The sequence below is a fragment of the Mustela nivalis genome (assembly GCF_964662115.1).
Source record: "Mustela nivalis genome assembly, chromosome: 18".
In the NCBI taxonomy this organism is placed as follows: Eukaryota; Metazoa; Chordata; class Mammalia; order Carnivora; family Mustelidae; genus Mustela; species Mustela nivalis.
Genome location: NC_139037.1, coordinates 58,142,901 through 58,169,890, shown reverse-complemented (window position 1 = coordinate 58,169,890; position 26,990 = coordinate 58,142,901). Strand labels below are relative to the sequence as shown.

The window sequence follows — 26,990 nt, the reverse complement described above, 5'->3', positions numbered from 1 at the left end:
GGTGCAGAGTGCTGGGCGGGGCGGGAGTAGAATCCTAGGGAGGACCGGCGTGGAATCTCAGAGAGGGCGGGACAGCTTGAGCCAGTGGGGCCGGAGCCCAAGGTCGGCTCCGCGGGGGGGATGGGGGAGGGAAGGGGTGGGTCCTGTGACGTCAGCGAGTCCGAGCTGCGGGAGAGAAGCCTGGGGCCGGGGGCACCGAGCGGGGAGAGCCCGGCCCCGAGAGCAGAGCCGCGAGAGTAGACCGGGCGGGAACCGGCCGAGAGCCGGAGCCCCTCAGACACCTGCTCTACCGCCCTGCGGATCGGCGCTCACGGAGTGGCCCGCAGGCCCCCGCCCGGGCCCAGTCCCTCCCCGGGCCCCCCCATGGCCCGGGTCGCAGCCCTCCCGCCGTCGAGATCGTCGCCGACGCTGCAGCTCCTGCCGCTGCTGCTGCTGCTGCTCCGGGAAACCGGTGAGAAACCACAGACGCCCACCCCCCGCGCGGACCCAGTCCCTTCCCAACCTTTCGAGTTGGGGGAGCCTGAGCTCCACCCCCAGTTCACCGAGCCCTCTCTCTCGAGCCCTTTTCCTCGCTGGCCCCTACCGACTCCGACCCTTTCCGCTCTGCAGCCCTCTCCCCTCATCACCCTTCTTTACAACTCCCCCAGCCTACACCGGACTTCTCGGTTACCTCCTCCCCCTTCCTCAGATTCTAACACCAAAAGGGTTAAATCCAAGTCTTCGCGACCCCCTCCCCACCTTGCACCGAGCTGTCAACCGGATCTGGGGTTCCGTCTCCGCTTACCCCCTCAGGCATGTGGGGAATTTCTGCCCCCTCCCCCAGCGGGAGGGTCGCGACGAGGAGACAAGACCATCCCCCCATTTTCCTTCTCCCAGGGCTGGGCGTCTGAGGCCTTGGGAGAATTGAGGGTAGGGGCCAGATGTCCAGGTCCTCCAGAGGGCGCGGGAGCTCGGACTTTGGGTCCCTTGGAGGGCCAAGGATGAGTACCAGCGACCCTGGGCCTCAGGGAGATGAACGCTCTGTCTCTTGAGCCCCAGAAAACAAGGGGCTGGGGCCTGGCTCCTGGGCTCCAGAAAAATTAGGGGCTGGGGGCTCCGTCTCCTGAGTCCCAGGCAGAATGAAGGCTAGGGACTATATGTCCTGGGTCCTCGTCAAATTGGGGGCAGACAGGGCACAAACTTGGTTCCAGGTTGTGAGCAGGGGGCTTTGTCTCCCGACTCCTAGGTAAAATGTTGGGGGGAGGGTGGAAGAGGCTCTATCCCGTGGACCTCAGATTTAATTGTGAACGTTGGAATATCTTCTGAAATCCAGTTATAAAATGTGGGCGGGGGACCGTGTTCTTGGCTTCTAGATGTAATCAAGGGCCAGAGACTCTATCTGGAAAGCTGGAGCTCGGTCGGTGGGTCCCAGGCCGAAAGAGCAGCTGAGTCCCACAGGCTGGGACCCTTCCCTCGCCTTGTGAACCGTCGGCTGGGACGTCCCTGGGGAAGTTTTACCAGTTTCGCTTTGGCTGAACCCGGGAGGGAGGGGCGGGCGCTCTCCCGACTCCCGATTCCGGACTCCCTGGTTTCGGGACCTTATCTTTTCTCTGGTCGCGCCCTTGTCCCCGGAGCCGCTGCGGGGAGGGGGGGGACGCGCGGAGCCGCCGCCCTAATCCCCCGCCTCTCCCTCCGCTCTGCCCACCAGCCCCCTCCCGTGCCCCTCAACCCCCTTGAGGGAGGGCGCAGCTCTCAGAGGAGGGAGGGGCTGGGAGGAAACAGGTGAAGGAGGTTTTGGCCCCGCCCCTTGCAGGTGACCGGGCTGTTTATTCTCTACTAGAAACTCTGGATGTTGGAGTTTCCCAAGGGTTTGCCCAGAAAGTGTAGGCGGGCCGGGGAGGGTGGGGAGAGATGTCTTGGGGGAGCCCTTGGTTACCCTTCTGACCTTATTTTTCCCAGCATGTCTCTGAGTTGTCTCCCAGCCTTTCCTTAGAGCTGGGTACTGCCTCCCCTTCGGTGTCAGAGGTAGGGAGATGAGGTCAGACCTGCTGCTCTGGGGAAATGCTCAAACCCGCCTGACCTTGAGCCAGGCTTTGACGTGATCCATGATCTCCTGGAGGATTCTAGATCTCCCTGGGAGGCACATCCTATTCCTGTTCCCATTTTGCAGATGGGGACACAGAGGTTTCAAAAGGGCCAGCCTCTTTCCCAGGGTCCCCAGCCTTCCCCTGGATGCCGGACTGCAGACTTCAGAGCCTTTCTTGGCTCTGCTCCACCGGGGGCCTCTGAGCCTCCATTTCCTCCTTTGTAAAACTGAGATCCTAACCCCTTCCCTGCAGGGCCATTAGGAGGATTCAGAACTCTTGCTGATCCCATGTGAAAGCTCTTAGCACCTGGGGAGGAGGGCCTTCCCCTTTCCTGACCCCTCATCCCTGTGCCTACATTCCCTGCTTTTCTCTGCCTCCCTCCCTCTCTCCCCGCCCCCCCCCCCCATTTCTCACCTCTCTCTGGTCCCCTGGCTGTCTCATCTCCCACAGAGCTCTCTCCCTTTCCCTTCCACCCATCTCTCTTTACCTGTCTCTGGCTCCTCAGCCTTCCCCCTCCGTGGCCTCCTCAGACTGAGGGTGCACCACCTGGGCCTCCAGCTGGGTCCTCCCCAGCTTTCACTGTTCGTCCTCATCAGCCAGGCAGCCCCACGGTAGTGGAGGGAATGGGAGGAGAGGGGATGGCGGGCCTGCTGTCTCCTCTTGTTAGGAAAGGGGGCCTGGGGAGCAAAGTGGGGGTGGGTCTGCTCACAGGCAGGAGCCGGAAGGGGGGAGGGGGCAGAAGAAGAGGGGAGGGCCACTCACAGAGAGGGCAGAGATAGAGGGATGGGGAGAGAAGGCCATGGAGTGTGCATCTGAAACAAATTTAGGCTTGGGATCAGAGACAAACACTAGAATGGAACGGAGAGATGGGAGAGAATGAATTACAGCCCACAGGGGTGGGACAGCAAGCTACTGAGAGGGGACAGAGAAGGGCGGGGGGTGGGGGGGGAGTTGGACAGAGACAGCAGAATAAAGGCAAGAACTGCCTAAGGAGAGAGACACAGGTTTGGTGACAGGCTGGGAGCCCAAAAGCCTCCAGCCATCAGTGATGTTGATGTCATGACCCAGGGAGGTCAGGGCACAGGAGAGCCTCAAGGCCAGGCGCATGTGGGGGCCCCAGGGAATGGTGGACATGGGAGGGACAGGGAGTTAGGCATGCCAGCCAGCTCCTCCGCCCCACCAGGGACGCTGTTACATTTTTAATGTCCCAGTGAGGCTGAGAAATGGAGCAGGAGGGGGAGGAGAAGAGAGACCCACGAGATGGCCCAGGCACGCAAAAGTATTATCAGAGATGTAGGGAGATGGGCAGAGATGGGGAGATCTAGCAAGCAGGGAGGTCCCAGGACCAGAGACCCTGAGAGATGTACTCTCAGAAATCCTGAGAGATTAGAGACCCCAGGAGTCAATGCAAGGACCCAGTTTCCAGAGGCAGGAGACCCAGACCCAGGGAGACTGGGCTCTCAGATGTCAGACATAGAGAAAAGAGAATATGAGAACAGCTAGGGATGTGGGCCATCTTCTTTGGCTAGTGAAAATGTTCCGAGATGGGCTCCGGTTTAGGGGAGTCCCCAATCTGTAAATATAAAATATACCGGATACGTAGCATATGAATATAGTGTCCGAGTAGACCGACGGTGCTGAACGGTGTGGTTCGAATTGGATTGGATGGTATGGAAGTTACGTTTCAGTACAACTGTCAGAGAGAACATGAGAGACGTGGAAGGAAAACAGAGGCTCTGAGAGAGACGGGAGGTAGAGGCCAGAGACCCTACTTAGGAGTTGGAGGCACGTAGGCACTCACTCAGGGCTCTGGGACACGAGAGATCAAAGGGACAGGACCTGTAAGAGGGAGGCCAGAGTCGCGTTGCCAGAAACATTTTGGGGGCACATGTAGACTGGGTATATGAGCACTTCTTTCTGTCCAGGGGGCTCAGCCAGGAAGAGCGATCCTAGAGACTCACCCCAGAAATACCAGACCCCATAGGCGAGGGCTTCAGGGTGGTCGAGCCCCTGCAGGAAGGCAGGGAGATTTCAGCCTGGGGAAGGGAGTGATAACCACCATCTGAGAGATGACCAAGGGAGATGGGGAGGCAGGTGCAGAAGTCCTGGGCACAGCCAAAAAGCCTGTGTCCTGGCGGCAGCTGCTGCTGCTCACCGCCCCCCCAAACCCAGACCGGCTCCCGGATGTCCGCTGTGGGGGTGGGCACTGTGATTAATGCAATTAATTAATTAGCAAGGTGGCTGAGGCAGCAGCTGAGGCCAGTGCTCCAAGCACGCTGGCCTTCAAGGGCCTGCTGAGTCCGGCCGCGCCCTGCAGGGCAGGTCCCAGTGTTTATGGGTCAGAGGGGGTGAGCCAAGCCCTGGGGAGCCAGCCAGGCAGGAGCCCAGTAGTCGGGGCCTCTGGCCCACTCCTCCTCTAGGGTGCTGTAAGCCCTATGCATACGCCTCTCTGCCTTGATCTATCCTTCCCCAGATCTCAGGATTTCAGGCTCTATGTCTCTGTCCATCACAGTTTCCTCCTGGGCTCGTACTGTCCCCAGGCAGCCCCTGCTTTGCTACCCGTAAACCCGAAGGCCTAGCCACAGGGAGAGGAAGTGTGTCCAGGGACCCCGCTGACTCCACGTTGAAACTGTCACTAGTCTGGCTTGCTGATGAAGGTTTAGTGAGGTCTGTGTTCCCTGGGCCATCCTCTCTCCCACTGTGGTGCTGGCCACATCCCAGCCAAGGTCAGGGCTCTGGCACCGCCCAGCAGCACACTGGACACTGAGACTCTAATTCTAGGCCAGCTACCAGCTCCCTGCACCCCCCCTACCCCCGTACCCCATCCCCCCAACGCACTGGCTTCAATTCCCATGCCTCCATTGGCCCACCCCTGTGCCCCTAAGTCCCGCAGCCCCTTGGCCTCAGGTCCCAGCCTTTTCCACCTTCTAAACTTGCCTCTGGTCTGGCTGAGCCTTCTTCCTCACAGCCCCAACCCCCAACATCCCTGCCCCATCCCATTCTGAGGGCTCTTTCAGAGGCACATACCTAACCCTGCACCCTCCCCCCCCACCCCACGTGTAACTCTCTGGGGCACCCAAAGCCCTAACTTAGCCTCAGCCTGTGCAGTTGTGTACACCACTGTTCCTCTGCCTTTGTCTCATTCATTCATTCATTCATTATATTTATGGAGCCCTTATAGTGTGCAAGGCACCATTCTAGGCTCCAGAGCCACAGGAGTGAACAAAGATCCCAGTCCCCGGGCCCTGATGTTCCATGGCAAAGACACAGCAGGTGCCTTGAGGAAAAGGAAGCTGGGTCTGGGGTGGGGGTGGGGGGTTGTTATTATCATTAGCGTGAAGGGGGGGTTACTTGGCCCAGCAAAGACCTGAAGGAAATGAGAGAGGGAGTGGGGAGAGCCCAGGGGGTGGGAGACAGGGCCAGAAGGAGGATTCTGGGAAACCTGGGCCGCTATAAAGGCGTTAGTTTCTTTCCCGAGTGAGGGGAGCACACGGGGAGCCCCCCAATGATACAGCTCTTCAGGCCAGAGGATTTTAGAATCTCATTTGTTCAGCCAACAGGGATAGTCCCCTTGGAGCCAGGCCCCGTTGTAGACACTGAGGGCTTAGCTTGTGAGCCTAACAGGACAAAGAATCCCTCCCCTAGTGACTTTTCCAGGGAGTCATGAAAGTCCAGGCTGGAAGACAGAGGAAATGCTGAGCGGGGGTGGGGGGGGGGAGCCTTCTGGGGCAGAAAGTTGGGGCCCAAAGACCTGCCTCAGGAGCCTGCCCTATGAGAAGTTAAGGGGCGGGTTGGTTTGTTTGTTTTAAGATTTTATTTATTTATTTGAGTGAGAGAGAGTGAGCACAAGCGGACTCTCTGCTGAGCAGAGAGCCAGATGCAGGGCTCCATCCCAGGACCCCGAGATCATGACCTGAGCCCAAGGCAGATGCTTAACTGACTGAACTAACTACCCAGGCACCCCAAAGAGTAGGTTTTTTAAATGCTCTGAAGCGGGCAGTGCTGAGACAAGACCCTAGATCCAGGAGGGCCACCTCCCTCAGAAGACACAGGCATCCCGCAATCACACGGCCTCCCTTAGAATGGGAAATCTGGGTCCCCGAAGGGACATAGGGGCCTAAAGGTGGGGGTGGGGCTCTGTGGGCCTGAGCTCAGGTTCCCTGGAAAAGGAATCAGGTCTCCTTGAGGAAGCCCTCCCGGCCTGCCTCGGCTGGGTCAGGCCTCGGCTCTGGGTTCTTAACCCCACTCCTGCCACCTTCAGTCTGTGGCATCCTTGAGGCTGATGCCCACTGGTGCGACATTTGCCTCCCTGTCACATTGTCAGCTCTTGGAGAACAAGCACCTGACTTGTCCTGCAGCACCACACCCAGCACAGAGCCAAACATTAGTTTGGTGGTATATATATGTATTTTTTAAAGATTTATTCGAGAGAGAGAGAATGTGCATGCATGCATGCACAGGGGAGGGGGCAGAGCGAAAGAATCTCAGGCAGACTCCTTGCTGAGCGGTGAGCCCAACGTGGGGCTCGAGCTCATGACTCTGAGATCATGACCTGAGCCCAAGGCAGACACTTAACTGACTGAGCCCCCCAGGCACTCCTGTTAGGTAGTGTTCATTGAGCACCTACTATATGCGAGACCCTGGTGTGGGCTCTGGGGGTACAATGGGGAACAACAGACATCCCTTCTTTGGGGACCAACCCTCTGGCACCCAGGACCTCTTTGCTGAGTTGCTCTTTTTTGCATGGACCCCCTCAAGGAGTCAACCTGCTGCCCCGCCCCCGGTCTCCATCTCAACCTCTAGAGCTTCTCTTGAGCCCTTGTCAGGACTTTTTGCTGGTTAGCCAGGTTTCCAACCAGCTCCACCTGCCCTTCAGGTTCCCTTGGTTTAAGCCTAGTCATTCTCCTGCTGAGGAACCCTCCATGGCTCCCACTTGCCTCAAAGGAGAAAACCTAACTCACTGGCCCCACCCTACTTGGCTCCCTCCAGAGCTCACGAGGTCGGATGGTTTCTCCTGACAGAGTGCCCGTCCGTCCTTACCCAGCTAGAAGGAGGCAGAGCCTTTGGGGACCTTTGTCCCACACTCAGTGCCTTTGGAGGCCAGGTGGGTGAAGGGCACCGGCCCCTGAAGGAAGAGGCAGCCTTTCCTCTGTTCCACCCCACTGGGGACCCACAGGAGCCCCACATCCTGATTAATCACCAGGCCCTTCGGTGGGTTAGTAGATTACTGAGTGCTAGTTCATGTGTGAAACAGTGCTGTGTGACAGGCCAAAAGAAAATACAAGCGAAGCTGGATTTGGCCTGTGGCGGGCAGCTAACGGCCTGTTTGACTCACCGGCCCCAGGCCCTGCAGAGCCCTAATGGGAGCAATTTGTTCCATGGAACTCTCACAGGGGACCCTGGAGGGTGCCGTGAACATCCCCATTTTACAGATGGAGGAACTGAGGCTCAGAAATATGGACACCCAGCTGGAAAGGGACCGAGTCAGCAGGAAACCCGTGACAACCAGTAGTGTGGCCTGTCCAAAGGGGAGAAAGCCCCGTTTCCAAAATATTAACTCTTGGGCTGTTTGGGGACATGCGTGGGAATTCTGTGAGACGGTATATCTATTACGCAGTGTTCTTGACCGATGGCTTTTTTCCAGAAGTTTCTGGGACTGCCCCCGCTGGTGGAACTCCCTTCTGCTGGGGACCCTATCATTAGGGTCTCCTGTTAATGTTTCCTGGGTTCCCATGTGGGGCTGGTGGCCGCACACACTCCCCACGCCCCATCTCCATCAAAGACAGCTGCGCAGCTGTTGTCCCCCTTACGACAGGGCACATGCCCTTGACCCGCCTCGAGACTGAATGTCAAGTGCCACTTGTAATTATACCTACCTGGCCCGCCTTTATTCAACAAACACTGATCTCCTGTTTCCTGTGGCCCCTGAGCTAAGTGCTCCACAAATATTCTTTAATCTTTGTAACAACCCCTGGGAGGTGGGCCCCGTGATTATCCTCATTTTACAGCTGAGGAAACCAAGGCACAGAGAGGTCAAATGACTTTCCCAAAGTCGCATAGGCAGGGCATAGCGGAGTCAGGATTCGAACCCAGGCAGTGTGCCCTCAGTCCCTGTGCCCTCCCACCTCGCATAACAGACCCACAGTCCTCTTCATCCTGGTTTCTATTACAAGTGAGAAAATAGGGCGCCTGGGTGGCTCAGTGGGTTAAGCCTCTGCCTTCGGCTCAGGTCATGATCTCAGGGTCCTGGGATTGAGCCCCACGGGCTCCACTCTCAGCAGGGGATCTGCTTGAGATTCTCTGCCTCTCTCTCCCTCTGCCCTTCCCCTGCTCTCGCGTGCTCTCCCTCTTTTTCTTTCATAAATAAACAAAACCTTTTTAGAAAGAACAAGATAAGTGAAAAAAGAAAATACACGTTCACACAAAAACATGTATGCACATGTTCATAACAGCTTTGTTCATAATCGACAAAAAGTGGGAACAACCCCAGCGTCTGTCCACTGATGCGTGGATAAAGGGAACATGGTACATCCAGACAATGGAATATTATTCAGCTATAAAAAAGAGAACAGGGAACCTGAGCCGCTGCCTTCTGCTCAGGTCATGATCTCAGGGTCCTGGGATCAAGTCCCGCATCGGGCTCTCTGCTCGGCAGGGAGCCTGCTTCCTCCTCTCTATCTCTGCCTGCCTCTGCCTACTTGTGATCTCTGTCTGTCAAATAAATAAAATCTTTAAAAAAAAAAAAAAAGAGAGAGAGAACAAAGGCCTGGTATTGGTACTGATAATGGGCACTGGATTTCTTTGGAGAAGTGTAATTGTGTCCTAAAATTGATTATAGCAACAGACACTATATACAAGGTCTCTTGTGAATATACAAAAAGTCATTGAGGAGCGCCTGTGTGGCTCAGTGGGTTAAAGCCTCTGCCTTCAGCTCGGATCATGGTCTTAGGGTCCTGGAATCGGGCTCTCTGCTCAGCGGGGAGCCTGCTTCCCCTTCTCTCTCTGCCTGCCTCTCTGCCTACTTGTGATCCCTCTCTGTCAAAATAAAATGTTTTTTAAAAGTGATTGAATTGGACACTTTCAGTGGGTGAGTGGGAATGATATCTCAAGAAAGCCCTCCCAAAAAAAAAAAAAAAGATGGGGGCAGTTTGGGTGGCCTAGTCGGTTAAGCATCTGTCTCCCTTTGGCTCAGGTTTTGATCCCAGGGTCCTGAGATCAAGCCCCACATCAGGCTCCCTGCTCAGCTGGGAGCCTGCTTCTCCATCTCCCTCTGTTCTGACCCCTCCTTGTGCTCTTTCTCTCTCTCCCCCAAATAAATAAATAAAATCTTAAAAGAAAAAAAAAAAAGCTCAGGGTGCCTGGGTGGCTCAGTGGGTTAAGCCGCTGCCTTCGGCTCAGGTCATGATCTCAGGGTCCTGGGATCGAGTCCCGCATCGGGCTCTCTGCTCAGTGGAGAGCCTGCTTCCCCCTCTCTCTCTCTGCCTGCCTCTCTGCCTACTTGTGATTTCTCTCTGTCAAATAAATAAATAAAATCTTTAAAAAAAAAAAAAAAAGCTCAGAGAGCTGTAGTTTTTCTAGAAAGGTGAGAGAAAGTGTAATTCTGTGCAGAAAAAAGTGAAGGCTGCCCTCACACTTTAAATATTTAAAAACTTATTTTGTGACATGCTTATTTATTTTTTTTAAAAGATTTTACTTATTCATGAGAGACAGAGAAAGGCAGAGGGAGAGGGAGAAGCAGGTTCCCCATGGAGCAGGGAGCCCAATGAGGGACTCGATCCCAGGACCCCGGGATCATGACCTGAGCTGAAGGTGGACGCCTAACCCAACTGAGGCCCCCAGGCATCTGGCTTATTTATTTTTTTATTGACTGATTTTGAGGGGGATTCTTTTTTTTCTCCAAACATTTTACAAGATTTTTTTTTTGTTTGACAGATCACAAGTAGGCAGAGAGGCAGGCGGGGAGGGGGGTGGCGGGGGGGGGCAGGAAGCGGGTTCCCCACTGAGCAAGGAGCCCGATGTGGGGACTTGATCCCAGGACCCTGAGACCATGACATGAGCTGAAGGCAGAGACTCAACCCACTGAGCCACCCAGGCACCCCACTTTTTTTTTTCCATCCAAACACTTTATAGTAGGAATTTGCGAACATACACGCAGGTATAAGTGGGAAGAAGAGCTCAGGAGCATGCCTCCCGCTCTCCCACCAGACTCCACAGCAGATTACATTTTGCCGCATTGTCTTCATGGCTCTCTCTGTAGCTGGTTTTGGTTTTGCTGACCCATTTGAGGGTATGTTGTGGACATGATGGTGGAGCCACAGGAATGCTACCTGCCTCAGGTTGAACCACCATGCTTAAGAATATTAGTGAACAGGGGCACCTAGGTGGCTCAGTTGTTAAGCTTGGGTCATGATCCCAGAGTCCTGGGATCAAGCCCTGCATCAGGCTCCCTGCTCAGTAGGGAGTCTGCTTCTCCCTCTTGCACTCCCCCTGCTTGTATTCCCTCTCTTGCTATTTCTCTCTCTCTGTCAAATAAATAGAATCTTGGGGGAAAAAAAAAAAAGAAGAAGAAGAATATCAGCAAACATTCCAAAGCAGCCCATAATTTAGTCCAGATTCCCATATCCCTAGTTTTCCTCAAAATATATTTCCTGGGGGCGCCTGGGTGGCTCGGTGGGTTAAAGCCCCTGCCTTCAGCTCAGGTCATGATCCCAGGGTCCTGGGATCGAGCCCAGCATAGGGCTCTCTGCTCTGCAGGGAGCCTGCTCCCCCTGCTCCCCCCTGCCTGCCTCTCTGCCTACTTGGGATCTCTGTCAAATAAATAAATAAAATCTTTAAAATAAAATATGTTTCCTGGATGGCCCTTTTGGAATGGGGACCCAACAAAGGCTCCTACATGGCATGTGGGGTCTGCATTTCCCAGGGGAGTCCCTCCATGATGGCCCTGACTAGCCTGGAGGTGTCTGGGTCCTTCCCCCTGCCACCAGTCTCTTTCTCTTTTCTCTCCAGGAGCCCAGGATGTCCAAGTTCGAGTGCCACCCGAGGTGCGGGGCTACCTGGGCGGCACCGTGCAGCTGCCGTGCCACCTGCTGCCTCCGGGACCGGAAGTCCGAGTGTCACAGGTGACCTGGCTGCATGTAGACGCGGCCGGAGTCAGTAAGAGTGTGGCCGCCTTCCACCCCTCCTACGGCCCCAGCTTCCGCAGCCCAAAACCTGGTGAAGAGCGGCTGTCCTTTGTCACTGCTGGGCAGAGTGCAGGGACCAGGCAGGGCACCGAGATGGATCTGCGGGACGCCACGCTGGCGCTCCGGGGACTGACAGTGGACGACGAGGGCAACTACACCTGCGAGTTTGCCACCTTCCCCAGTGGCACCAGTCGCGGGGTGACCTGGCTCAAAGCCATAGGTGAGCAGTGCGGGGCGTCAGGGAACAGGAGATCCCCCCCCATCGCGGATCCCTTTCTCTCTGGGCTTCAGCTGTGATATTGACTTTCCCTGTGGTCTTCACTCAGTTAGTAAATATCTGTTAAGCACCTACTGCATGTCAGACTCTATCTTGCAAGTTGAGGACACAGCAGTTCCCAAGGCTTTCAAAAGTATAGACTGAGCACCTTCTAGGTGCCAAGCAGTATTCTAGGTTCTGGGCATGAAGCAGTGAATAAGGCAGAGCTCCCAGCCCTGCTGGGGCTTCTATTTCAATAAGGGGGTGCCAGAGAGTAAATAACATCATAAGAAAAATAGGAGTGGGTCAGGTGGATGTAGGCGCATTGGAAGCTGGGGGGCGTGGGGCAGGGGGCAGGCTACAGTGTTGGCTAGGGAGGCCTGGTGAAATCTGAACAAAAACTAGAAAGAGATGAGGGAGCCCTGTAGGGTTAAGTAAGGGAAGAGAATTCTAGGCAGAGGGCATGGCAAGTGCCAAGGCCCTGTGGCAGGGTGCATTTGAGGAAGAACAAGGAAGTCAGTGTGGCCAGAGGCTTGTGAATAAAGGCAGAGTAGGAGGGGAAAAGATCAAGAAGATGATGAGGGCCACAGATCACAGGCAGCCTCAAGGACCACATGAAAACTTTGGCTTTTGCCCTGAGAGAACTGGAGCTGTGGGAAGTTCTGAGCAGGGGACAGATGTGATCTGGGTTTGGTTTTCACAGACTCCTTCTGGCTGTACACTGGGGAGACGGGTGGAAGCTCGGGAACCAGAGGGCAGGAGGTAATGGCAACTAGATCAAGGTGGAGGCCGTTGGGTAGCAAGAAGATGTCGGGCTTTGGAAATACATTAGAGGTAATGCCAGGGAATAATCAAATTAGCAAACAAAGGGAATGGAGTCCCTCATCGGGCTCTCTGCTCAGCGGGGAGCCTGCTTCCCCCTCCCTCTCTGCCTGCTGCTCTGCCTACTAGTGATCTCTCTCTCTGTCAAATAAATAAATAAGATATTTTAAAAAGAGAAAGAGAACACAGGCAGGGGACTTGGGAGAGGGAGAAGCAGGCTCCCTGCTGAGCAGAGAGCCTGATGATGCAGGCCTCCATCCCAGGACCTGGGGTCATGACCTGAGTCCAAGGCAGACGCTTTATGACTGAGCCATCCAAGCGCCCCAAAGGCTTCCCTTTTTAATGGAGCCTGAAACCCCAATTGTTTTGCATAATTCAAAGCACAGATCTCCACCACTGGCAAAGGTCTCTCCCTGTGTCATCATGTGTTCCTCTTCTTCTTTTTATTAAAGAGAATCTTTTTTTTTTTTTTAAGATTTTATTTATTTATTTGACAGGCAGAAATCACAAGTAGGCAGAGAAGCAGGCAGAGAGAGGAGGAAGCAGGCTCCCTGCTGAGCAGAGAGCCGAATGCGGGGCTCGATCCCAGGACCCTGAGATCATGACCTGAGCCGAAGGCAGAGGCTTTAACCCACTGAGCCACCCAAGTGCCCCATCATCATGCGTTCTGTTCAAGGGTTGTCTAGAGAGCACCTGCCTCTCACTAGCTAGCAGGAACATGGAACAGAACAGCCAAAGCTTTGCTTTCCCAGAGCAGCAGGTGACGTGAGAGCCCCTAAAAGGGAGAGTCAGATGTCAGGGAAGTTCCCTTGAGGAAGTGAAGCTCCGATCTGGAGGAGGAGGAAGAGCAAGCCAAGAAGAAGGGAGGCCCAGACCCTACCAGGCACATGGTCGCCAACACCTTGCAGTGGGTGCTGCAAGGACCGAGGGAGGCGTGGGTCGCATGCCCGGAGTGGTCGGAGGACAGGTGGCTGGGCAATCAGGGAGCATGTGGGGAAGCCCATCGGAGGCTCTGGCAATCAGGGGAGAAAAGGAGGGAAGGAGGAGAGGGCTGTACTACATTGATGAACTCTGGGGAAACCCCGTGAGATCCACAAGGCACCTGGAGCCATGATGCAGAGACTCGGGACAGTCCAGTTCTACCTGTGGGTTATTCCTCACGGGCGTTTTATTGTTTTCCTCCCAGTATCTTTCCATGGTTTCCAGGAAGATGGGTGAAAAGGGCAAAAAATTTCCAGCTTTGGGAAACTCCACAACCTTTATCCCACTTCCGGCACCCCCATCTTCTGGCAATTACAGGGAAGAAGTAGGAGGTCTTTTGAGCTGGACCTTTGAACTGCATTATTCTGCTTTGGCTTTTTTTGAAGAAAAAAAAAAGAAAATCTCAGGCTCTTGGACGCTGTCTCTGCTTTTCTGGCAGAGGAGGACAGACAGAATAATGTCACAGCACACACAGCATAGGGAGCGTCAGTCACCATCCCAAGGGTTTTACCTATCTGTTTAATCTACCCAACAACCCTCTGGGGTGGACATTTTAGTTCTCCCCACTTTACAGAGGAGGAAACTGAGGTACAAGGCTGGAAAATGGTTTGCCCAAGGCCAATGCACCTGCTAAGCAGAAGTGGGATTTGAGCCCCCAGTGCTTGGGGCTTCCCGGCTCAGCCCCATTGCAGAGGTGTGCATGGAAGGACCACAGGTGAGGAGTGACGTACCCCCTCTGTTGCTCTCCCCAGCACAGCCCCAAAACCACGCCGAAACGCAGGAGGTCACGCTCAGCCTGGATCCTGTACCCGTGGCCCGCTGTGTCTCTGAGGGTGGCCGCCCACCCGCTCGAATCTCCTGGTTCTCACCCCTGGATGGGGAGACCAAAGAGACCCAGATGTCGGGGCCCGTGCCCGGCACAGTCACCGTCACCAGCCGGTTCACCTTGGTGCCCTTGAGCCGAGCAGACGGTGTCAAGGTCACCTGCAAAGTAGAGCATGAGAGCTTCGAGGAGCCGATCCTGCTGCCTGTGACCCTCTCCGTGCGCTGTGAGTGTGTTGGGGTGTGATCGCATCTCCAGTATTGTCTACGCTGGCTTCCCTGGGGTACTGTCTACACCCTCCCTGAGTGTTGTCTGCATCAGCCTCCCAGTCGGCACCACCTTCCTGCCTCTTGTCTATACTGGCCCCCCCTTGTCCCCTCATTGCCTCCACTGGCTTCATGAGGCGCTCTCCTTCCCACCACGATCAGTGGGTGAGCTAGAATGGGTTCGCAAGAGCCAGTTTTATGCATTTCGTCCCAATTCCACATCCAGGGAAGTTGTAGGGACAGCTTGAAATTGACCACTGGGGAGTATTTATACCGAGGAAATTGGCAAACTGCAAAAACAGCCCACACCCACACCCCCCAGTGTTACCCCACAGCGCAGCCAGAGAGTAACTCAGCCGGCTCTTCTCCACCTCAGCCAAACACACCCCAGCCCCCAGTTCAGCACTCTGCACGCTAGCTCCCCAAACACTGCCTTTGGTTAAACCACTTCCTTTATCTGCTCCGGGTGTGGCAGGAATAACAGGCACTGCCTTCGTGGAACAGTAACTCCCTCCGGACCCAGGTGGCATCCCTGGACGGAGACATAGCCTGAACTGATTTGTCCTACTTGGGACATAGGTCTGCCTCCTGTCAACCCAGTTCATTTCTTCAGGATTTCCGTCTCTCTGCTGACCTCTCCCCTCTTCTGGGACTCTCCCTGTCCCTGAGCTAGTTCTCCTATTTCCTCCAGATCCCCCTGAGGTCTCCATCTCCGGCTACGACGACAACTGGTACCTAGGCCGCAGCGAGGCCACCCTGAGCTGTGACGTCCGCAGCAAACCGGAGCCCACAGGCTATGACTGGAGCACGTGAGTCCTGGGTGGACCTGGGCCCCTGAGTCCCGGGTCTGAGGGAGTCAGGTCCTGAGTCTGAGGAGGGGCTGGGATCTGGACCCCTAACTCTGAGGGAGGAGGGGCTGGGGGTCTGGACTCCTGGGTCTGAGAGAGGAGGGGTTGGGGGTCTGGACTCCTGGGTCTGAAAGAAGAGGCTGCTGGGGGTCTGGACCCGTGGATCTGAGGGAAGCGCATCAGGGACCTGAGCCCGTGAGTCCTCCAGAAGGAGAGCAGTGGCCATGTAGGGTCCTGAGCATTAGCATTTATGTCCCTGGAGCTTGGATCTTAAAGGCTGTGTGATCAGGGACCAGGCCGGGCTCCTCTGATGTCCCCCTCCGGTGACCCCTGCACCTTCCAGGACAGCAGGCGTCTTCCCAGCCTCAGCAGTAGCCCAGGGCCCCCAGCTGATCATCCACTCAGTGGACAGACTGGTCAACACCACATTCATCTGCACAGTCACCAACGCCGTGGGCACGGGTCGTGCTGAACAGGTGGTCCTCGTGCGAGGTGAGCAGGTTTTGGAGGTTGTCCGCTCCCCAAGTGTTTCTCCTTTGGGGTTCCGGGGCCGCGTTGAGGGAGGCTGTGCCGCCGGCCTGGGGAAAGATTCAGACCCGCCTTGCCAATGAGAAAGGAGGTCCATGTGGCTTTTCTGTCTTGTCCCCACCTGGGATCTGGATCGGGACGACAGGATAGGCACTGGAGGAAGAATCAGGAGGATGAGGCCTCTGCTGGGGGCTTTCTAGAAACTAGAGACCTAGAAAGAGATTCTAAGAGGAGACTCAGGGACATCGCCCTGGGCTCCAGTTGGAGAGACACATGTCACACAGCTAGACAGACACGAATAGACGCATTTGAATACTGATTTCTTACCATGAGTGCTAGTCAAGTCACATCAGGAAATCAGTTTTCGCATGTGTTGGAGGATTTGTGTTTCTAGAGGGGGTGTTTTGGAAATGGCGGCCGATGTGTCTATGGGTCGAAAGTTCTCAACAGTCTCCCTGATAATGACCTCAAACTCGGATAGGCCCCAAGACAGGAGAGGAAAAGAACAAGGCCAACGAGGCCTGAGGCACTGGCTGATGGAAATGGGGTAGGAATCACAACTGTAGACTGGGAGGGAGGCCGTGTGCCCTGAGACACAGACACGGGGACCCCCGAGCTGGGAACAGAGGCCCTTTCATGTCTCAGTAGGCAGGACCCACATCTCCAGAGACATACTCTGCTCTGAGATGGCCTCGGAATCAAAACAGAAACTCAGCTAAAACAACCCACACCCTCAGACCCACCGTCACCAAGACCCGCAGCCCACATGAGCAGAGGCATACACCAGACAAAGCCAGGTGACCCCAGCCCAGAGCCCCCCAGGATACCATGTTTACCATTCTTAGAAACCCCCTCCCGGCACACCCGTTCATGCAGCACACCCGAGCAAACACACAACACAGGGAATAGTGCCTTGGTGGGCCAGGGGGCGGGGGCTGTGCTCAGAATCATGACCAAAGACAGACACACATAAACGTGAGGACACATAAGTGTGAGTACCCCCGCACACCTGGAGACGGGCGCCTTGGCCAGACACAGAAACAGATCCCTTTCCTGAGACATAATCTTATACCACACACACGTGCACACATGCACACACACCCCTAAAACAAATGGAAACAGATCCCTCTCAGGAATTCTGACACGCCCCATAGATACACGGCGCCCCCGTTCAGACCCACTGTCCCAGGAAGTTATACTGTCCCAGACACTATCACGCAGACATGCCCACCGTGGGGAGAAACCCTAACAGTTTCACACGCAGAAACCGTACCTCACGCACAGATCCCGACAAAGAACCTCAGAGACGTTCCCCAAGGCGCACGCCCTCAGAAACTCCCCAGAAACCCTGCTGCATTCAACAGATCGTCATCTCACAAATATCTGTTGAGGGTTCCTCTTTGCCAGCATCCCCCTTGATGTTGGGGAGACAGTGGTGAACTGGATTCAGCCCCGCCCTGGAAGACACACCCCAGGGAGGGCCGGCTCCATCCACCCTGCCACGCCCCACTGGAAAGCCCGCCCCTGAACCTCTACCGCAGATCCACACCCAAGAACCTGGTCTCCCCAGGCACAGTCATCAGGACACCCCTGTAAGGGGCAGAGCCTTGAACACACAGATGCAGTCATACTTGAGGGTCACCGGAGGAATACACACCCACAAACACGTGGACACCCCCCACAGCCCCTTGAAACACACAGAAATCCCAGGGACGTCCCCCGCCAGAAACCACCCCTTCCAAGAGAACACACCAGCCTCAAAGTTAAGCCCTTCAAACACACCCCTCAGAGAGACTCAGCCCTATGGGAAGACACCCCGGCTCTGCAGGGACCCCGATGCAGGACGTGATCCCAGGACCTTGGGATCGTGACCCAAGCGGAGGGCAGATGCCCCACCAACTGAGCCCCCCAGGCCCCCCTCACTCTCAGCCCTTGAGTCGCATCTAGAGGGTCTCGGTCACCTTGCACTCCCGCACACGGCCAGACCCAGACGTGCAGTCCCAGGCACGGGATTCAGGGTTCGTGTAAGCACAACCGTAGGCACACAGGCTGTGCCACAGGCAAGACGGTGCCTTGGGGAGACAGGAGAACTTTTGACCCACAGGCTCATGAACACACCCACCCGCTCCAAAATACCACCTGCAGAAACCCAGATAAACATTCCATCCTGCGCCGAAACAGGTTCCCGGACGTCACTGATGGGCGTTCTCAGTAAGGAAACTGTTGCACGCCTCTAACGGGTACCGGTATAGACAGATATGACAGACAAAAAAAAAGAAAACGTTTCACAAGATAGTACTTATTCTTCCTACTTGGGAGACACTTTTTCTAGTCTGCTTTTTTTTTTTTTTAACTGCTCCTCTTGAATTGCTACATGGATTTGACAGCCCTCCGGTGGGGCTTTATTTGAAAATGCCACTCTTTTTTTTTTTTTTTTGACACAGAGGGAGAGAGAGAGATCACAAGTAGGCAGAGAGTCAGAAGCAGGCTCCTTGCTGAGCAGAGAGCCTGATGTGGGACTCTATCCCAGAACCTTGAGATCATGACCTGAGCCAAAGGCAGAGGCTTAACCCACTGAGCCACCCAGGTGTCCCTGAAAATGCCCCTCTTAAAAGAAACACCCGGAGCCTGGGTCCCAGCCCCTCCTATGTGCAGGGTGTGGGTAAGAGGGGTTTAGGTATAAGTGGGTTCCCCGCCCCCTGATTTCTCCCCATCTGCAGCCCTGCATGCAGGGGTGGGGGAAGGGGCATGTGTAAAATGTGTAAAATGGTTCTAGGTTTAAACTGTATCAATGTCTATTCCTGGTATGCGGCCTAGACCCCACCCCTTGTCCCCGCCCCACCTCCTGCACTCTTAGCAGTCCCTGGCTTCCTTCTCCACTTCCAGTCCCTTCCCCTCCCAACTGTGGGCCCACTGCCAGGAACACTGCCCAGCTGGAGACAGTGGGCTTTATGAGCCCCCATGTTCCACAACTGGGGACATGGCCCAGCCAGGAGGCAGGCTACATGGCCTGGACCAGGTGCTCCCAGCCACTTCCAAGGGGTACAGGGTTTCTCAGGAGCACCCTCCCCCTTCTTTCCTCCTTCTCTCAAATCCACCGGGCTTTGGAATCTTTACAGTCTTGACCCCCAATCCAGCTTGGCTTTTTCCTGGCTCGATCCACCCAAGATTCCATGACCCTAACCTCAGAGCTTTTGTGAGGATTCCCCCCTGTCCAGGCCTGTCCAAAGCAGGTTGCAAACTCAGATGCCTCTGGGGTCCTGGCCAGTGACCCTCTGGCTGGGCGCAAAACCCTTGTTCCGAACCCCGCAGCCGCCTTCACGCAGCTACTGCCCTTCGCCGGGCAGAGACAAGAACTTGCTGTGGCCGATCTGAGTTTGTTTTTCCCTAAAAGAAATCTGGATTTTTTTTGGGGGGGGGTGGTGAAATCATCTACTTTCTGCAATGTTAGCAAGTTTAATTTTTGAAAAACCCTGTGCAGGTATCAGGAAACACATCTGGGAGCCACCAGTTGGCAACCCCCCTTACACACCCATCCAAAGTGCCCAGTGTGTGTAGCCCAGAGTGGACAGGTTCTACCTTCTCTCCACCTCTCCCATCTTCTGCCCAGAGTCACCTCCCCAATTTTCCCGTCACTGCCCCTGTTGTGTCCTCTGCCCCCCAACCCCCCACCACAGATGTGTCCTCTTGACCTCGTGTCTCCCTTTTCTCTCTCTCTCACCCCTCCTTCTCTCTCCTCAGACACACCCCGGGCCTCGCCCCGAGACGTGGGTCCAGTGGTGTGGGGGGCCGTGGGGGGGACACTGCTGGTGCTACTGCTTCTGGCTGGGGGGTCCTTGGCCTTCATCTTGCTGAGGGTGAGGAGGAGGAGGAAGAGCCCTGGAGGAGGAGGAGGAGGAGGAGAGAGCAGTGGAGGAGGAGCCTACGATCCAAAAACTCAGGTGTTTGGGAATGGGGGCCCCGTCTTCTGGACGCCAGCCGCCCCTGGCCCCCTGAAGCCGGATGGCAAAGAGGAGGAGGACGAGGAGGAAGAGGAGGAGAAGGCAGAGGAAGGTCTCATGTTGCCTCCACCCAAGGCTCTCGAGGACGACATGGAGTCCCAGCTGGACGGCTCCCTCATTTCACGGCGGGCAATTTACGTGTGACCCTGAGACAGAGACAGAGACAGAGACAGAGACACAGCCAGCCACGCCAGCCAAAGGGTTCCAGACTGGTTGGACTCGTTTTTCTGGACGACACTGGAGCTCAGATGCCACCTCCCACTTCCCTGGGTTTGGGAGGGAGCTGGAATCACACACTGGACTTCTGTCTCCAGGGCTGCATGGGGAAGGGGAGGCCCCGGGGGAGCTGGGTCATGGGGACCTAGAGAGGAACCCCCCCAACACACACACACAGAACTTGTTTTTGGCTCTGACCCGCCCCGGCCCCATGGCACTCAGGAGTTAATAAACGCCTTGGAGCAAAACATCGGGGGTGTCTTGTAATACGTCAGACCCCCTCACTGGGGGGTGGGACAGGGACTACTAGGTCCCGGGGGTGGGAGCCTGATGGGGACTAGACTTCGGGGGCCAAGGGAGGGGAGGGCGGCTCTGACTACTTGGATTGTTCAAGGACATACTGGATGCCTGAAACCCCCCAGGCCAATGCAACTCCGGAAGGGAGTTGCTGGCTTCTGGGCTCAGAGACTAGGAAAGTTGGACTTGAGGGGCTTCCCCAGGACTGTGGCTGCCTTTCTGCCAGGGGCGGGGGTGGGGGGAATAGCCAAACTGGTGAGAGCCCAGAGCTCCCCAGAACAGACAGGGAACCTGGACTGGTTTGCCCTCGTGGGGTGGGGCCAGAGCTCAAACTTGACCTTCTTCGGTTGCTGAGGATCTCAGGAGGGAGGGAGGGGCCTTTGTTCTCTGGGCCCTGAGGATATAGGGCAGGTGGAGGTATTAAGGAACCAGAAAAGTCCCATCTTGATGACACTGAACTGTGGCCTTTCTCAGTCAGCCTTCTTCCTCTTGTCCTAGTCGCAACGGGTTTTCAATGATTCCAAGGGAGGGGCTGCAGCTCCTCCAACTAGAAAATCCCCCAAACCCATGCCTGGGAAAGGGGGGGCATTGGGGGGGCCAGTTTCGGTCCCAGTCACCTGTGCTGTCCCGAGCCCCACCACGGAGGATGCGCCCGGAATGCCCGCCCGGAGCCGCCAGGTGGGGCTTGGGGCGTCCATTTCCCACCAGTATTGATTTCCACTCACTCTGCCAGGGACAAAGAGGTGACTTGGGCAGACATAGCTCCGCCCTCCCACTTCCCCCCTCCCCACCGGGTGTGCCGGCAATAAAAACAGGAATAACAGTACTTTCAGGATGGCACTGTGTGGACTGAGTGAGCAGCAGTTACCATCATCCCGCCACCTCTGAAGCTCTCCCGAGGCCGCCAGGATGCAGAACAGGAAGTTGTGGAAACGAGTGACCCAGACATTCTTCCTCTGGGCAACTGAGCCTTGGGGCTGACTGAGGGTGGAGCCTGTGGGTGGGGCATGCGAACACGTGCAGTTTCCTCTGGTTGTTTATGGTCTTGTCCCCCACCTTGGGTCCCCCATGCCTCCTCCCCAAAATGGGAATTTGGACAGTCTGGCATGGGGTGGATCCTGGAGCGCCGGTCCCCTCCTCGCACATCTGGCAAACACCAGCCAGGTGCCAGACTGTGCCCCTTGGAGCTCGCAGTGGCCGTGGAAAATGACAAACAGGTGACATCGGGGAAAGAGAAGGACTCCAACCGAGAGACCCAGGGGGGCATAGCTTCTCTCAGTTCCTTCTCCTGTTAGGTTGGCAGAACCACATCCCCTGCCCAGGGTGATGACTCCATTCCCTGTAATGAATGAAGGGTTCTGATCCCGATTCCAGAATGCCCACCATTCTGCGCCTCTTAGCTCTGCTGGGTCACTTCCCTCCCTTCCCTCCTCTGCCAACCCCATCTTCTCTGGCCCTGTGGTCTTTTTGCTGCTCCTTCAAAGTAACACAAGGTTTCCTCAGGGCTTTTGCACTGGCTGTTTCCTCTGCCTGGAATGATCTCATTTCCTCCTGGCTCACCCCCTACTGTCCCTTCAGGCCTTTGCTCAAATGCCGCCTCATAGTAAGTCTCTCTCTGATGACCCTTGGGGTTCCCCGCTCTGTCACTTCCTTACCACCTTCCCCACTCTGTCTTTACCCTCGATCCCTTACTGCCACCTGGCGTGATAGCTGTTGTGTTCGTCTCTGCACCCTTGGTCTCTACCCAGCTAAAACAGATGTTCCGTGGGAACAGGGACTTGCAGATGTTTTATTCGACGCTGGCACGCAACAAATGCTCAGTAAGAACCAGGGAGAGGAGGTAGACAGGTGGGTGATGACTTAGAGAATAACAAGCTCTGGCTTTCTCCTGGAGACCCCCTGACGCTGTCCCTCTTCTTGCAGAGACCCCCAACACAGCAGGCGCAGGGGCCACGGGTGGCATCATTGGGGGCATCATCGCTGCCATCATTGCTACCGCTGTGGTCGCCACAGGCATCCTCATCTGTCGGCAGCAGCGGAAAGAGCAGAGGCTACAGGGGGCAGAGGAGGAGGATGAGTGAGTGATGGGCCCCGAGAACTGGGCGGAGGAAGGGTCCCAGAATCTGGAAGGGGTTGGGGGAGGGGAGCGACCCCAGATCACTGTGACTTAAGTGGGGTAGAGAGGAGAGTTTCTTTCTGTCTCCTGTAAAGTGTGGGTAATGACAGCTCTGCTCTGTGACATCACCAGAGCCCAGGCTTCTGCCACCTTGTTGTTCTAACTTCCCTTCCCTTGCATTCCAAAATGGCTCCCCATTCTTCTAGCACTGTCTATATACTTGACAACCAGATACAGCCCCCTGACCTTCAAGCCCCTATTCCTGCCTGGGGGAAAGACAAATAGAGGGCAGTGACCTGCCCTATAAGGGAACCCATCACTTTGCCTCACTTTCCATCAGCCAGAACCTGTTCACATGGTATATCAGCTTCAGGGGAAGCTGGGAAATGTAGTCTTTACCCAGGGCAGCCATGTGGCCTGCTAAAATCTCAGTCTGAGTAGGGAAGTGCCTGGATATTGGAAGAGAACTAACCACACTTCTCTGTGCAGAGCACTTGTTATGTGCCAGGCTTGGTAAAATGCATTTTACTTGTGGGACCTCGATGAGGCTTCACATCCATTCATTGATTCAGTGAGTATTAAGAAAGTAACCATTCAGGGCCAGACGCCAGAGGTTAGGAATGCAATGATGAGGCAAACATTTTTAAAATGTTCACCTGTGTAAATACATCACAGAAATGAAATTCTCATAGGGAACCCATGATACCCACTTCAAAGAGGAAACAGTTCCAGAGAGCCAGAATCACTTGCTGAAATTCTTCCATCAAGTGAGCATTTGGGGACCAAAATGATTCTGAAGTAACATAGTCCAGTGTGTGCATGTGTGTTTGTGTTTCTCTGTGTGTGTGTATGTGTGTGTGTGTGTGTGCACATAGTAAGGGTAGGGACACTTGTTAAAAATGCAGATTCCTGGGCTTACACTAAACCTACTGAATCAAAACTTTTTTTTTTTTAAGATTTTATTTATTTATTTGACAGAGACAGATCACAAGTAGGCAGAGAGGTAGGCAGAGAGAGAGAGAGGAGGAAGCAGGCTCCCTGCTGAGCAGAGAGCCCGATGCGGGACTCGATCCCAGGACCCTGAGATCATGACCTGAGCCGAAGGCAGCGGCTTAACCCACTGAGCCACCCAGGCGCCCCTCAAAACTTTTTTTTAAAGATTTTATTTATTTATTTATTTGACAGAGAGAGTGAGAGAGGGAACATAAGCAGGGGAAGTGGGAGAGGGAGAAGCAGGCTTCCTGGGGAGCAGGGAACCCAGTGTGGGGCTTGATCCCAGGACCCCAGGATCATGACCTGAGCCGAAGGCAGACATTTAATGACTGAGTCACCCAGGTGCCCCTGAATCAACTTTTGCAGGAAGAGCCTGAAATCTGTAGCTCCCTGAGTGATTCTGATTCACAAGGAAGTTTCTGCAACTTTCATTTATTCATCCATTTTTTTAAACAAAGATTTACTTATCTGAGAGAGAGAGAACATGAGCAGGAGGGGCAGAGGGAGAGGGAAAATCCCAGGCAGACTCTACACTGAGCACAGACCCCCACACAGGACTTGATGCCACAACTCCAAGACCCTGATCCAAGCCAAAACCAAGAGCTGGACGGTTATCCAGCTGTACCGCCCAGGCACCCCTCATTCATTTTTTAAACAAATACTCTCTGACTTCCTCACAGTGAGTTCTGAGAACACTGTTGAGGACACGGATCTCATTCTTTCCTCACTTTGCTCACAGTGGCATAGTTATTGAATGATATCAGAAATAATGTTTCAAATACAAACTCAGTAAGTGCTCCAAGAGAGAAGAACAGCTAGATAGAACCATATATCAGGAATCCCTAATCCTCCTGGAGAATCAGGGAGGCTTCCTGGAAGAAGAGAAATTCATGGGATGAATAAGAGCTAGCTGGGCAAGGGGGGCTTTTGAGGGAGAGGCAGCAGAAAAAGAGATCGGGCAGAGGGAAGGGCATCTGCAGTGATCCTGGGATAGGAGGGCTTCTTGGGTCTGAGACTCCACTTGACCTTCCTCCTACCCAACAGTCTGGAGGGGCCTCCCTCATACAAGCCACCAACCCCCAAGGCGAAGCTGGAGGAGCCTGAGATGGTAAGCACTTCCCCAGGAGCCCAAGCTGTCCCTACCTCCACACCCGCACCTTTTCCCACAGAGGCCAGGGCTAGGAGGGTGGCTAGGAGGCCAGCTGTGAGAGGGTCCTGACCTGCCCCTCTTTCTTCCTTGCAGCCCTCCCAGCTTTTCACTCTTGGGGCCTCAGAGCACAGCCCACTCAAGACCCCCTACTTTGATGCTGGCGTCTCATGTGCGGAGCAGGTGGGAATTCAGGGAGGGTTTGGGATTTGGGCTTAAGGGCCAAGGATCAGCTTCTGACATAAAAGGTCCATCACTAAAGGTCATAACTCAAGGCCAGTGCTGTATACTCAGAGCTTAGAGAGCACAGAGATGTGTTTGGGATTCAGTCGGGGAGATCATGGTTGAAAAAGTTCAAGGACATGAGGTCCTTGTCACTTAGTGAAGACTGGTTGAACATCTACATTTGCCAGATACCGTGCCTGGAGATGAGACAAAACCAGTTGTCATTCCCCTCTGTGGTCTCTTGGATATTGGGTCAGATACTGAAGCTGAGACAAATCAAGGTTTAAGGAGCTCTTCAGGGCTTAAGTTTATGTAGTTGAGGTCAAGATTGAAGTCAAAGGTTCATGGAGAAAGTCTTGTGGTCAGCGATCAAAAGACAAAGGAGAGGCCCAGGACTGACAGGCTCTGGGCTTTGAGCAGGAGACAAGCCATATGATTGCTCCAGTGCAATTTCCACCCAGCCGAACAAGCGATGAAGTCAGGACTGGCTGGCATAAAGAGATGGTCAGGATTTGGGGGGTCAGAGAGCAGGCTGGGATTCTGTGTAATGCACAGGAGATGACCTTGGACTCTTTTTCCCTCCCTGTCTCCAGGATATGCCGCGATACCATGAGCTGCCCACCTTGGAAGAACGATCAGGGCCCCTGCTCCTTGGGGCCACGGGCCTGGGTTCCCCCATCCTGGTGCCTCCTGGGCCACCTGTCGTGGAGGGGGTTTCCCTGGACTTAGAGGAAGATGAGGAGGAGGAGGAGGAAGACTATCTAGATAAGATCAACCCCATCTATGATGCCCTGTCCTACTCCAGCCCCTCTGATTCCTACCAGAGCAAAGGCTTTGTCATGTCCCGGGCCATGTATGTGTGAGCTGCCATGGCCCTGGCCTCTCACCTCTCACTTTTGAGCCCTTCACTTTCTGGGATCTAGATCAGGGATCTAGTGCCCCCTGACCTCTGGCCAGGCCATGGCCCGTTAACACACAAAAATGCATCTCATCTGTGACTTCTGCCTTGGTGGCTCCACTATGACCTCTAACCCAAGATCTCTGACCCAGAGAAACTGGCCATGCAGAAACCTGGTAACCTTATCTCACATGGGGACAGGGGAATATGTTTCTGCACAACCTCTGACCCAAGGTCTCCTAAGACTGTGACCTTAGATCATACCTCTCATGTCCCATCATCTCCGGACTCCCCCCAAATCCCAAAGAAAACCCCAGACCTCCGAGTTGTCCTCAGGCAGTAAAATCCCAATAATTCTGCGGGGTAGATGTTGGGGGTACCCTGCTGCTCAGACCTGAGCCCTCCAGGCAGCAGAGCCCCACTCACCCCCTCCCTACCCTGTCTGTTCCCCAAAGACAAGAGGGAAGGGATTCCCCAACCCAAGGCAGAGCTTCCCCACCTCCTCCCTCCTGCAGGCAGGAGTCTCAGGGTCCAGACCCTTCCCTGAGCCCCCACTACCCCAATTCCTGTCTACAGGGAATTAAGCCTCATCCCAGGACTAGATGGGTTAAGCTTCATGCGGTGTGCCTTGCCGGCCCCAGCCTTGGAAGAAGTTGCTGTTACTTTGAAGACTACTGAGTCCTTTTACTCCTGCCCAGTGGGATGGGACCCAAACATCTCCCAGGAGGGAGATTGGCTGGGGCGGGGGCGGGGTGGATGCTGGGGATATAATACTGTTTTTGTAATATAGCATTTCCTACAAAATCTGAGTTTATACTTTGACCAGATGTCAACTTGTGTTTTCTGTGGGATGTGAAGGGAATAGGAGTGGGACATGAGAAACAAATAGGGCACCTAGAGCTGAAGGAAATCAGGAGGCTAGAAGTCAAGATGGGTTACAGGCAAAAAACAAAAGGCCCAAAGATATTTTAAAAATAATAATAATTAAGTGAGGGAATAATGAGCGAAAACGCGTAAACCAAAAACGTAATGATGGGTAACAGAAGGAGAGGGGGAGGAGTCCAGGGCAGGGTGGTTGACAAGGAACGGCAGTCTAACGGGTGACGGACGGAAATAAACGGAACAAAGATAGAAATGGCAGTAATTCCATCTGAGGGACTCAGGTTTAAGGGATAAGTAGCAAGTAAGTATAGGCCAAAGGCAAAATTAAGAATAATGTAATGGCAGCTCAGGGCATTATGGGTAATAGAGCCGAATGAATGAGCCAAAGGCAGAGGGAAAATAGAGAAACAGGGCCGGCAGGCATGATGGGTAATGGACCCAAA

At 54.7% G+C, this 26,990-nt stretch overlaps 1 protein-coding gene across 3 annotated transcripts; it reads left to right on the top strand.

Annotated features, from left to right (window-relative positions):
• On the top strand, window positions 1–26,487 carry NECTIN2 (nectin cell adhesion molecule 2). Of its 3 annotated transcripts, XM_082710715.1 has the most exons (9): window positions 34–451; window positions 11,073–11,468; window positions 14,060–14,356; window positions 15,088–15,205; window positions 15,588–15,736; window positions 22,210–22,363; window positions 24,440–24,503; window positions 24,639–24,725; window positions 25,361–26,487. In XM_082710715.1, exons 1-9 carry the CDS (start codon window positions 364–366, stop codon window positions 25,628–25,630), a joined length of 1,623 nt encoding a protein of 540 aa, XP_082566841.1. In that variant the 5' UTR covers window positions 34–363; the 3' UTR covers window positions 25,631–26,487. The 3 variants fall into 3 exon arrangements, with proteins under 3 accessions (XP_082566843.1, XP_082566841.1, XP_082566842.1); XM_082710717.1 differs by lacking the exon at window positions 24,440–24,503 and having other exon boundaries at window positions 1–451; XM_082710716.1 differs by lacking the exons at window positions 22,210–22,363; window positions 24,440–24,503; window positions 24,639–24,725; window positions 25,361–26,487 and adding an exon at window positions 19,514–20,239 and having other exon boundaries at window positions 89–451.
• The last annotated feature ends 503 nt before the right edge of the window (window positions 26,488–26,990 follow it).